This window comes from Hyperolius riggenbachi, chromosome 12 (assembly GCF_040937935.1).
Source record: "Hyperolius riggenbachi isolate aHypRig1 chromosome 12, aHypRig1.pri, whole genome shotgun sequence".
Taxonomy (NCBI): domain Eukaryota; kingdom Metazoa; phylum Chordata; class Amphibia; order Anura; family Hyperoliidae; genus Hyperolius; species Hyperolius riggenbachi.
The window spans coordinates 128,409,139-128,421,262 of NC_090657.1; the positions used below are offsets into that span (position 1 = coordinate 128,409,139).

The 12,124-nt window shown below is 43.4% G+C and overlaps 1 protein-coding gene across 4 annotated transcripts in view; it reads left to right on the forward strand.

The window, feature by feature from the left end:
- MGAT5B (alpha-1,6-mannosylglycoprotein 6-beta-N-acetylglucosaminyltransferase B) overlaps positions 1 to 12,124 on the forward strand; it is a 1,094,162-nt gene that overhangs the window by 79,655 nt on the left and 1,002,383 nt on the right. For all 4 annotated transcript variants that reach the window (XM_068263667.1, XM_068263670.1, XM_068263672.1 and 1 more), the window contains exon 3: positions 3,408 to 3,520. In XM_068263667.1, the coding sequence (XP_068119768.1) occupies positions 3,408 to 3,520 (113 nt within the window). The remainder of the gene's footprint in view (positions 1 to 3,407; positions 3,521 to 12,124) is intronic.

Genomic DNA, 12,124 nt, shown 5'->3' on the forward strand with positions numbered 1-12,124 from the left:
ATGATGGGTAGCTAGGAGGAGCTGGTTGCTAACGTAGGATTGGTTGGTTTTTGTTAAAGAGACTCTGTAACAAATTGTTTATCTTTATTTCTTCTATGCTATAAGTTCCTATGCCTTTTCTAATGTGGTCTGGCTTACTGCAGCTTTTCCTAATTGCACAGTAGCTGTGTTATCTCTGTTATATGATCTAATCTTCTCTCTATAGTCGGCACAGTCAGGCTGAGGCAGTCAGACTGGAATGTGCAGGGCTGCTTGTGATTAGCTAGAAGCTGTACACACCCCCTGCAGGCTCTGTGTGACTAACACACTCTGCTTAGCTGAGCCTATTAGAAGCTGGTTAGTTTGTTTGTAAACACTGCCTAAAACTGGCAATTACAAGCCAGGTTTGCAGCAGAGAATGGCAGAAACAGCACAGAGGGGACCAGGAGCACATAATGAATAGAATGGTATGCTTTTTATTGTAAGAATTTCAGAGTACAGATTCTCTTTAAGACTCTAATTGGTGCAGAAATTCTGATTTTAATGCAGAAATCAGCATGTTTTAAGCTTCTGTGATGGGTATATCCCTTCCAATCCTTCTGATTGGCTTAAAAATTCTGCCTAACAGTAAATGCAGCTTTTATACGCTTCTGATTAAATTCCGATGGAATTCCGCATAGAAATTCCTCTATTTACCGATTACCGCTATAGATGTTCCGTTCCGATGAGCCGGAACGGAACTGCCAATTTCTGACCGGAATCGCGGAAATCTCCATTCCCCGGAATCCGATGAGCAACCCTACCTAGGAGTCAATATCCAGCATTTATGCAATCTCTAAATCTATACTTCAGTGTGTTAAATTTGAAGAAAGTTCAGTTTCATAGGAATGATCATTGAGTTTGCACAAAAGTGAAGCTAGGTAGCACATATCTCCAATGAATCCCATATAAGTCAAACAGTTAAGGTCATACGCCAAACACCCTGTTGTGGATATCACAAACTGAAGCTGGATGCATAGTATTGTGTAAAGCCAGCAAGGTCCTCAATTGTTCTGATGCAGACCAGCAAATAGTTGCTGCCGATAACCAGAGTGTTAGCATAACAGACATAAAATGTCCAATTGCAACCTCCTTGTAGATATAGGAATTCAAATGAAAGATGTTGGCTCATATGGCAATGCACATAACAATGTTTGAAGCATATGCATCACGTTCAAGTATGCATAGTATTGAAGGATAGATATAGCTGCTACATTTCCAAAAGGACGTCATCCGCTGGCATGGGTCAGCTGCTTAACGAGAATCTGTATTGTTAAAATCGCACAAAAGTAAACATACTAGTGCGTTAGGGGACATCTCCTATTTCCCTCTGTCACAATTTTGCCGCTCCCCGCCACATTAAAAGTGGTCAAAAACAGTTTTAAAAAGTTTGTTTATAAACAAACAAAATGGCCACCAAAGTAGGTTGATGTACAGTATGTCCACACATAGAAAATACATCCATACACAAGCAGGCTGTATACAGCCTTCCTTTTGAATCTCAATAGATCATTTGTGTGTTTACCCCCTGCAGCTCTCATCCACTGAAGAGTGACAGGCTGATTGTTTCTTCCTGCAGATAGCTCTGCCCGGTGTCTGTAATTCCACAGCATGTGACAGCCCAGGCAGCCAGCTCCTTTCACAGCCTTATGCTGAATACACACGGTTCGTTCCCGCATCGAATGCGCCGCTGGATTCCCGACAAATCGATTATTCCCAAACATTTCCGAGCGCATTTCGATGATTTTTAGGTCGATTGCCATGTAAAGTATGGCAAATCGACCTAACGATCCATCGAACCGCAAATCGGACATGTCGGAAATAAACTAATCGACGGGAATCGAGCGGTGCATTGACGGGAATCGAGCACGGGAACGAACCCTGTGTATCCAGCATAACAGAGGACGATTTATCAAGCTTGTAAAAGATAAGAGAGCAGAGAGGCTGCCTAATGTAAATAACACACATGGGAGTGTGCATAGAGGGGACCTGGAGGGGGGCGTGCATAACAGATCAACACTGAAGAGTTGGCAGCCTTCCATACATAGGGCGACAAATCCGACAGGGGAAAGATACATTGATTTATTACAGATACGGTGATAGTAGAAAGCGCTGCAGTAAGCCAGAACACATTAGAATAGGTTTAGGAACTTGTAGGATGGTAGAAAACAGGATGACATTTTTGTTACAGAGTCTCTTTAATACTGCTGTCATCGTCTGGAGGCGAGCCACCAGAACAGAGACCAGTGTGGAGAGATAAATCATGCGCTGGTTGACAAAGAGCTGTGCATGGCTGCTAGTGACCAGTAGAACACATGTCGTGCAATAATGAATCAAACTTCACCATTTTCCAGTCTGATAGGTGAATTATGAGAATGGCACATGCTCTGACTATTTGTATACACGTTGCCAACTGTAACATTTGTTGGTGGAGAAATAAGTCTGCAGGTTTTGTTCTTTAAAGGACATACGAGGCAAAATTACAAAAAAAAAGTAAATTGCCTGCCTCATCTTTTAAGGCACGGAGGACGCCGTCCGCGCCCTCCGTGCCGATCCGCCGGGTCCCCCCGCTCATTAGCCCCCCGGGCCGGCTGCTGACCCCACGGCCCGGGTCGGGCTCTCCTGCCTCTCGCAACATGGCCGCTTCCTCTGGCTATGGCTGCCCAGTCCGCCTGGCCGCGAGTGCGGCTGCGCAGCTCTAGGGCCAGGCGGACTGCACAGCCGCGGCCAGAGGAAGCAGCCATGTTGCGAGAGGCAGGAGAGCCCGGGCCGTGGGGTCGGCAGCCGGCCCGGGGGGGCTAATGAGCGGGGGGACCCGGCGGACCGGCACGGAGGGCGCGGATGGCGTCCTCCGTGCCTTAAAAGATGAGGCCGGTAAATAACTTTTTTTAGCAATTTCGCCTCGTAAGTCCTTTAAGGGTTGGCTGCTCCCTCTTCTTATTTGTAATAATGGGAATGTACAAAGTGTTGTCCATAATAATACTAATAATGGTTTACTGTGTCTGGTTTAGAATTTACTGGCCTGCAAGTAATCCAAACCTCACCCCAACTCCAACCCCTTTGATAAGAACTGGAAAGCCATCTGTGAATCTGGACCCATGACAGAACACTAGCTTGTGACCTTACTGATGCTTTTGTTTGTAAATGAGATCATAGCTATGTTCCAAAACCTAATGGGGAACACTGAAGTGTCTAACTGGGATTATTAACTGTCTGAAAAGCACAAACAGATGTAGTATTCATGGTATCTCATAATTGGGCATTGCATTTTGGCTGACATATACAGTAGCTGATTGTTGATTTAGTCTATTGTGTAATTGTTATATGCATGTATTGGTAACACTCTGGAAATTTGTGAGAAATATGTGATTTGTTTTGTTTGCTTGTAGGATATTTGTCCTTGGGATCGGATTTTTCACACTCTGTTTCCTGATGACTTCACTCGGTGGCCAGTTTTCAGCCAAACGCTTGGCAGACTCTCCTTTCACCATTCGAACTGAAGGTTAGTACATTCTGAAAACCTGCATGTAATGTAATCCAATTTCACATTATGTAAATGCTCTTTGAATTATTTTCCAGATCTCCCACTGAAAACCATGAAACCACTGTAATAAAGCTACATATATATGTTTTTGCTCTGTTTATAAGAGAGAATGAGGGACCTCTATGTCTAGAGTAAATATACACATTCATATACATGTAAATTTGTCTCTGAGTAAAATGTATTGTGAATTACTTATTTTCTATGCAGCAGTCACTTACAGTAACCATTAGTAACCACTTTACCCCCGCGCGTACGTATTTCTCCGCCCCTTTTTCCATCCTTTAAAAACCAGGGACGGAGAAACACGTACTTTCCGCGTTCCCGACGCTGCCCGCGCTCCCGCTCGTAAACACGCCGCCCGCCGCTAGTAAACACGCCGCCGCCCGCTCGCCCAGAGATCAATGAACGGGAAAATCCATTCCCGTTCGTTGATCTAAGCCCCGCAATGATCAGCTGCTCTCCTATGGGCAGCGCGATCATTGTGAGAAAAAACTCACGTGTCCAGCCTCCTTATTCTTCCTCCAAGCTTCCGGAAGGAAGCTTGGAGGTCGCATTAAAACAAAAAGTTACTGTGGCCATCTTGTGGCCAAATAGTAAACTACACCCTACACATTTTTCACATACAAATAAATGACTTTTACACATAAAATTAACTCATTACCTCCCACACTCCCCATTTTTTTTTTTTGTAATTAAAAAAAAATTAAAAAATTTACAATTAAAAAAAATACATAAATAGTTACCTTAGGGACTGAACTTTTTAAATATTTATGTCAAGAGGGTATAACACTGTTACTTTATAAACTATGGGCTTGTAATTAGGGATGGACGCAAAACTGAAAAAAATGCACCTTTATTTCCAAATAAAATATTGGCGCCAAACATTGTGATAGGGACATAATTTAAATGGTTTTATAACCGGGACAAAAGGGCAAATACGTTTCATGGGTTTTAATTACAGTAGCATGCATTATTTAAAAACTATAATGGCCCAAAACTGAAAAATAATTATTTTTTTCCCCACATTTTTCCTATTTTCCCATTAAAACACATTTAGAAAAAAATAATTCTTGGCATAATGTCCCACCTAAAGAAAGCCTAATTGGTGGCGAAAAAAACAAGATATAGTTCATTTCATTGCGATAAGTAATAGTAAAGTTATAGACGAATGACTGGAAGGAGCGCTGAAAGGTGAAAATTGCTCTGGTGCTCAGGGGGTAAAAACCCTCAGTGGTGAAGTGGTTAATATGGTAACGCTGACCCCTTTCTGATGGCCTATGGATTGTTACATCCCCTCAGGGGGGATTCACAAAGTTTTCTGTATTCTTTTTATAACAACTTTCTAAATGGCAGTGCATAGTCCAATTGCTAGAGTAGTGTGCCTCTGAGCTGACTGAGCAGGATCTATGTAAAGTTCCTTGCAGTTTGTGCATACTAAAGACATTGTCAAGCATCTATCTAGCAGGGAAAGCTGCAGCCACCACAGGTCATTAACTATGTTTATGGCCCTGCGATCTGAGGGGAAGGTGCCAGTTATAGGCTGAAAGCTGCTAATGGACATGCACCAATTAATGACTTAACCCTTGGACTGCCAGCTATTTATTTTTAAAAAGCTACACGTCAGTACCAGCTATGTTTGTATTGTGCTTATTAATCCCTTTCGCGACTGCCTTATGCCAACAGGCGTCAGGAAGGTGGCAGCCCCAGGACCGCCTAACGCCGAAAGACGTCAAGTCGTGGGGCGGGGTTTTACAAGGGATCGCGCACGCCGATGCGCACGCATCCCTGCTCCGTCATCCGTCTACCAGCGGCGGTTGCCTCTAGCAGGCTGTTAGACCCCATCTATTTACATTGTACAGTGCTGCGATCTGCTGCAGCGCTGTACTGGGCACAGCCGTGTCACTTGGCTGTCCCCTGGAGAGGCTCCAATCACAATCCCCTCTCATAGGCTGATGCCTATGAGAGAGGATCGCCATGATTGGCTGGCGGGGTGAAAAAAATATTTTATTAATAAAAAATACTAATAAGTTAATAAAGAGAAGCTCTGTTGGTGGGCAGAGAAGGGGGATTCACTTGTGTGCTAAGTTGTATGGCTCTGCAGCGAGCTATTAAAGCAGCAAAACACTAAATTGTAAAAAAAATAGCCTGGTCACTAGTGGGGTGTAAGCCTATGGTCCTGAAGTGATTAATTAAATGTCTTGCCCAATTCCACATGTACCAAAGTCTACATTATTCAGTAGAGATGTCATTGAAGTGAAAATGAATTTAACATGATTGAATTGCTAATTATTATGATACAGAATTATGGTAATTGTTATGGAATTCTATTGTAAAATGGACTGATCAAATGTTGCAGTGAAAGCATCTGACTGGCCCATTTTCAAGCTGCATATACCCACTTTCCCTGAAATTAAGACATCCCCTGAAAGTAAGCCCTACCAGGAATTTCGAGCATACTCTAAATATAAGCCCTACCCCGAAAATAAGCCCTAAATGCAGTAAGAGGGAAAAGTATGGCAACTTGTGTTTCTACTGGAGCCGATGGTCTCACGGGCAGGAACAAGGCTCAGTCATTGGGCCAATCACTGCACTCACAGCTACTCAGCGAGTGCAGTGGTCAGCTCAATAATAGAGCCATGGTCCTGCCTACAAGATCATGGGCTCCAGTAACAAACAAACACAGAACATTTATATCGCGCTTTTCTCCTGGCGGACTCAAAGCGCCAGAGCTGCAGCCACTAGGACGCGCTCTATAGGCAGTAGCAGTATTAGGGAGTCTTGCCCAAGGTCTCCTACTGAAATAGGTGCTGGCTTTCTGAACAGGCAGAGCCGAGATTCAAACCCAGGTCTCCTGTGTCAGAGGCAGAGCCCTCAACCATTACACTATCCAGCCACCCAGTAGAAACATATGTTGCAGTACTTCTTTGCCATAGGCTGAAGATCGGGGACACAGCAGCATGGATCTGTCGGAAGAAGGGGCTTAGGGGGACATCGCAGGACAGCACGACTTGGAGCTAGGAGTAAGAGAATAATGCAGGGGGACATCAGGGGACACCAGTAGGACATAGGGTTACATGGGACACAGGAGTTTAGGGGATAGTGAAGGAAAAGGGGACAGAGGTACACCATGAGGACACTAAAGGTACAAGGGGGATACAGGGGCACACAAGAGGTGGAACCAGCAGAGGATGAGGCGGCACAGTGGGGAAGGCAGGAGGACACACAGCACAGGAACTTGTGTGTTCATTGAAATATAAGACATCCACTGAAAATAAGCCCTAGCACTATATTGGAAGCAAAAATTAATATAAGACACTGTCTTATTTGCTGGGAAGCGCGGTATTTGCAGTACTTGTAAAAACAAAAACAAATCGAGAGCCCATAATTTAGTGCAGTATGGTATGATTATGTTTTGGGTACAATGGTCACAATGTGAATGGATACTCGCAAGGGAGGGTTACCACTAAGGCGGCCACTATATAGGTAGGTGGTGAGATAACCCAGACCCCACTCGAGTTAGAAGTCACTCTCTGTAGATTGGTATTGGGGTTACACCTCGCCACCAAGAGTGGATGAACTTGTAAATGATAGAGCATAAAGAGGCGCTAGGAAGATAAAAACACATTAAAAGCAGTTTAAAAAGGGAGGTAGTGGTGGACTTACCTCCACATTGAAGACTCGATTTGGCTGACAAAAATCAATAATTTGAACACAGATCAGTTACACCTGTTAATTGCCTGAGGAAAGGGATGACATACCTGCGAAATGCATAATTTCTTGTGGAGTATACAATACATTAACCAGTAGCTGTATTGAGTACAGTATATCTACACCCCCTGAAACTTCATCTTAGCTCCAGGGGAGTAGCTAAACGTATCTCACTGGGACTGCCGCTGCGCATGCTCCTGCTCGCTCATGCGCACGTTCTAGCTGTCCATTAATAGGGAGATCATTGAATAGGAACGCAGTCCCCATTCATTGATCTAAGTACCCGTGTCAATGATCGCCGGCATCAATGAAATGACAGTCACAAATTACTTCCTGTTAGCGTACTGTTAAAGCGGATCCGAGATGAAAAACGAACTATACCAAGTAACTTGTCTATATATCTTATCTAAAGTTTAGATAGTTTACACAGTATATCTAGCTGCAAACAGCTTCAAAAGTTTGATTATTTATTACTGTGATACAATGGAGGCAGCCATGTTCTGTTTGTCACATTGTCACAGGCGGAGGGCTGGAGATGCGATCAGCTTGCCTGTGTGTAAATTCAGTCTCCTCTCATCCTCCCCTCTGCCTCTGAAATCAATGGCTAGTAACCTCCTCCTCCTGCCCAGACTGAGCTCCCATAAGCCCTTGCTACAGTGCCAAGGCACAAAAGGAGCTGTGGGCGAGGCTTATTTAGTTTAATACAAAACATGCTGTGAACAGTCTTGACGTGCTGCGTGCATACACGTCGCACTGTATACTAGACCCTTGACACATTTTGGCAAGTTACAGGGGAAAAAAAAGTTATGAAAATGAATTTGATCACCTTTTGCACAGAAATGCTGGGGAAATTGAACACTAGGGAGGGAACAAAGGGTTCTTGCATATAATGTTTTTGACGTGCCATATTCGCCAATAACTTCCCTGCTTTTTCCCCATATTTATGGAATGTAAGGGTCATATAAGGTTTTTGCAATACTACTTTCAATTTGTACCAGAGATCTCCTTTTGCCTTGGCTTCCAACCACAATGACTTAGTTCCTGCTGTCGAGTGTCGTTTAAAATTCCTATAGGCCTCTCTAATCTTTTCTACCTCCAAGGTATACATTTAATGAGCCTCCTTCTTTTTACCTGACACATGGGAAATTATTCTCCCCCACAATACTGCTTTTGCAGCCTCCCAGAACAATATAGGATTAGATGCTATTTATTATCTCATAATTATTCATTCCACCAGGCTCTCAATTTGGCTTCAAAATCATAGTTGCCATACAGTTTAGTAGGGAAGTGCCATACAATATTCGTACCACTTGGTACCACATCCTCTAACACAAAAATAATTGGGGCATGTTTAGAAATAATTAAATCTGCTATATCTGCTCTATGCAGTTGACAGGTCAGGCTCTGTTCAATCATAAACAGATCAATTCTAGAAAGAGCCATGCTTAGGGGAGTAGTAGGTATATTCATGTTCATGCGGATGAGAGCATCTCCAAGCATTGAAAAGGCCACATGCTTGCATTAAGGGCTGCAGATATTTATCTCTGCCACCCAATGCATGCTTTGAGTTGCTTCTGTCCTCTCAATGAACTGGCACAGTATTTAAATCGCCCCCCCACCACTATAGGCAACTCTGTCTCTGCCAGTTGCTTAAACTGTAGTTTATCATAAAATGCTGCATACTCTGTATTTGGCCCATAAACCTTGAATACTGCTATCAATTCTCCTGTGAGCTGGAGCTGCAACCTAGACCACCTTTCAGTATCTGCCAGTTGGCTGAGTAGCTTATATTGAAAATGCTTACTAATGAGAGTTAGAACTCCCACTTTCCCACAAACTGCCCGGGACCCATAGACTGCCCCCACACAATACTTCTTCATGTACTTCTATTGATTCCCACGCAAATGGGTTTCCTGTAGGGCAAATGTCTGGTTTAAACTTTCCCAGATGTCTTAAAATTTGGGACTCCTTTCCTGGGCTCTGTAAGCCTTTTACATTGAAGGAAACTATTTTCATCTAATACTCTATAACAATATCTGACTGCAGTCTGTCACAGCTCTAACCCACTATTGTAAACAAATTAAAATTCCACACACAGAGATCATCCCCGATTAACAACAAGCCAAACCCCCCCCCCCCCCCACCAACCCAAACAGCTCCAAAAAGCTGGCCTTAACTGAAGAAGCATCTACATAGACTTCACTTCTTCCCCGCATAAAAATAATAGCAGAAAACAAACACTGTCCTAACTCCGCAGTACTGGGCCAGGTGGTCTCATCTTACACTCTATACAGGCAAAACAAAAAGGCCAAGGGACCACATGCACATAGTATTATCAAAAAGCTAACCCTTAACATGAATTAACATTATGTAAACATATCCTTGTACTCATATACTTTTGAAATAATTACCCTATTCCGGGAGTAGTGCTAGAGTAGAAAAAAACTACAAAAAACATATCCAGTTCTACTCCCCAATGCAAAGCAGTAAAATTAGAGCGTCAAAATGGATAGTGAGCCAGTAATTATCAAACTTAGTTAGTTCCAGAGTGAACTGCAACGGCTAAAATTTGAAGTTGAATCTACCATCTCTTTTACCAGAGAACGTCAGGGGGTGTCACGTGGACTCCCAGGTCTTTCCCTGGTGCCTGCACTGAGGCGCTGCAAAAAAAATTTGAGCTTCATCAGGGTTATAGAATGTGTTGTCATGATCAGTGACTCTCCGTATGGCTGGGTACATCAAGGAAAATTTGAGCTTCTTGCTGAATAAAGACAAATAGATCTGGCTAAAGGCAATCCGCTTCTGGGAGACCTCTGCAGAAATGTCAATGATGTACCCAGGACTTGGAGATTGCTGGAAATACAGTCATATCATTATATGACTGTATTTCCAGCAATCTCCAAGTCCTGACCATGAGCTCTATATTAAGCCAGTGATGCCACTTTGTCAGCATAGTCAAGGTACCTTGCCATAACCATGCGCGGAGGTAAATTTTTCTCTTTTACATGCGGTGGGCCTACTTGATGTGCACGTTCAACTTTCAAAGTCCCTGTCATTCCCAGTTTAGTTGGTATATCCACTGAGCTAAGGGCTGAAGCTGAGCAGGTGGTATGTCCTCAGGAATCCCCACTAGCCTGATATTATTGCTGCTCGTCCTATTTTCTAGATCTTCAATGCGGCTCTATGCGGTGGAGTTGTCATGCAGCAATCTTTCAATAGTAACGTTTGCCTTGTTAAGATCATCCTTGCATGAACTCCGTTTCAGTTCTGGGCATTTTGCTTGTTCACTGAGATCCTTTCTGATCGGCTTCAATGATCCTGCTAAGGCTTTCTCGATGGGGGCCTGGATGTCTGCTCCAGACATCCAGGTAGTATTTGAACACCCTACGATTTTGCAAGTTCATGGAGGGGTCTGAATTCACATTGTAGGTGCATTTTACTGAGAGACCTAATTTAAAAAAAAAATCAGGAAATCACATTTGTATGATTTTTTAAAAATGTGTTTGTTTTGCACTGAAGTATTAGAACACCTGGCAATCATCAAGAATTCTGGCTTTCATAGACCTGTTACTCTGCCTTTGAAAAGTCTACCTCTACTCCAATTATTAATCTAAATTAATAGGACCTTTCTGAGCTCTTTAACCACTCTGCAACTGCCTAACGCAGGAAGGCGGCCGCAGAGTGGCTCTGTTGTTCCTCCAGGATGCACCGGTGCGTCCTCTCGCTCATCGCGAGATTAGCAGAGGATGAGCGCTCTCTTGAGTGCTCAGGGGGCCTGAGACAACAGCTTGCCAGCCAATGTTCAGCGCTGGAAAGCTGTTGATTTTCAAAACGGACCTGTTAGAAGTGTATAATACACGTTGTTTAGTAAACATCGTGTATTATGCTGGTTTCCTCCTCTGGTGGTCTCTTTTTCTCGGATCGACCACCAGAGACGACAGGCAGCCCTGTAAGTAGCACCACACCACCAGCACATTTAACCCTCTGATCACCTCTGATTGCCCTCTGATCACCTCTGATTGCCCTCTGATCACCTCTGATCACTTCTGACTGCTCTCTGATTGGCCTCCGATCTAATTGATTGCCTCTGATTGCCCTCTTATTGGCTCTGATTTCTCTATGATTGCCTCTGATTGCCCTCTGACTGTCTCTGATTGCCTTCAGATCACCTCTGATTGCCCTCTGGTAATGGGTAGGATGGAGACGCCCAATGTGTGTTCTATTTTAGTATTTTTAAATATAAATAAAACATATAATAAAAAGAGAGGCAACTGCTTACCTCTCCAGAAGATATAGACACCAGTTTAACTGGAAAAAAGGTTTTCATTCAAAAAGCAATCTGACAACGCGTTTCATGGGCCATGGCCCGCTTTCTCAGGTCAATACAAAATGCCTTCATAGCATAGGGGATAGAGTGTAGGTGCCTCTAATACTACCTACTAGTCTATCGTACAGGAGAACGACTATCCAGTATCCAGCAGGACCTGGAGTACCGAGCAGGGATGGTTAATTCCCTGCTGGCCTATACGGTGGTTGCAGGAACTGCAACCTACCTTTGTGAGTATTTATTTATATAATTTATCCTCCCTATACCTGATATAGCCCCACTGGGCTATGGGTCTCTCCCTACTTCTCACCTAGGTATTCTTGGCCCTTACAAGAATCACCAAAGAAAAAACTCTATTAGGCTTTGTTCACATTTCAAATCGAAATCGCTGATGCCAAAGTTTTTCGATATTTTGTGCAATTTTTTTGCATCTCCCGCACTGGGTAAGCGCTTTACCTGTGCGCTTCGATTTTGTATAAAGCACTTTTCTAAGCGCTTTTGCAGATCAGTTATGTTTTTTCACTTTC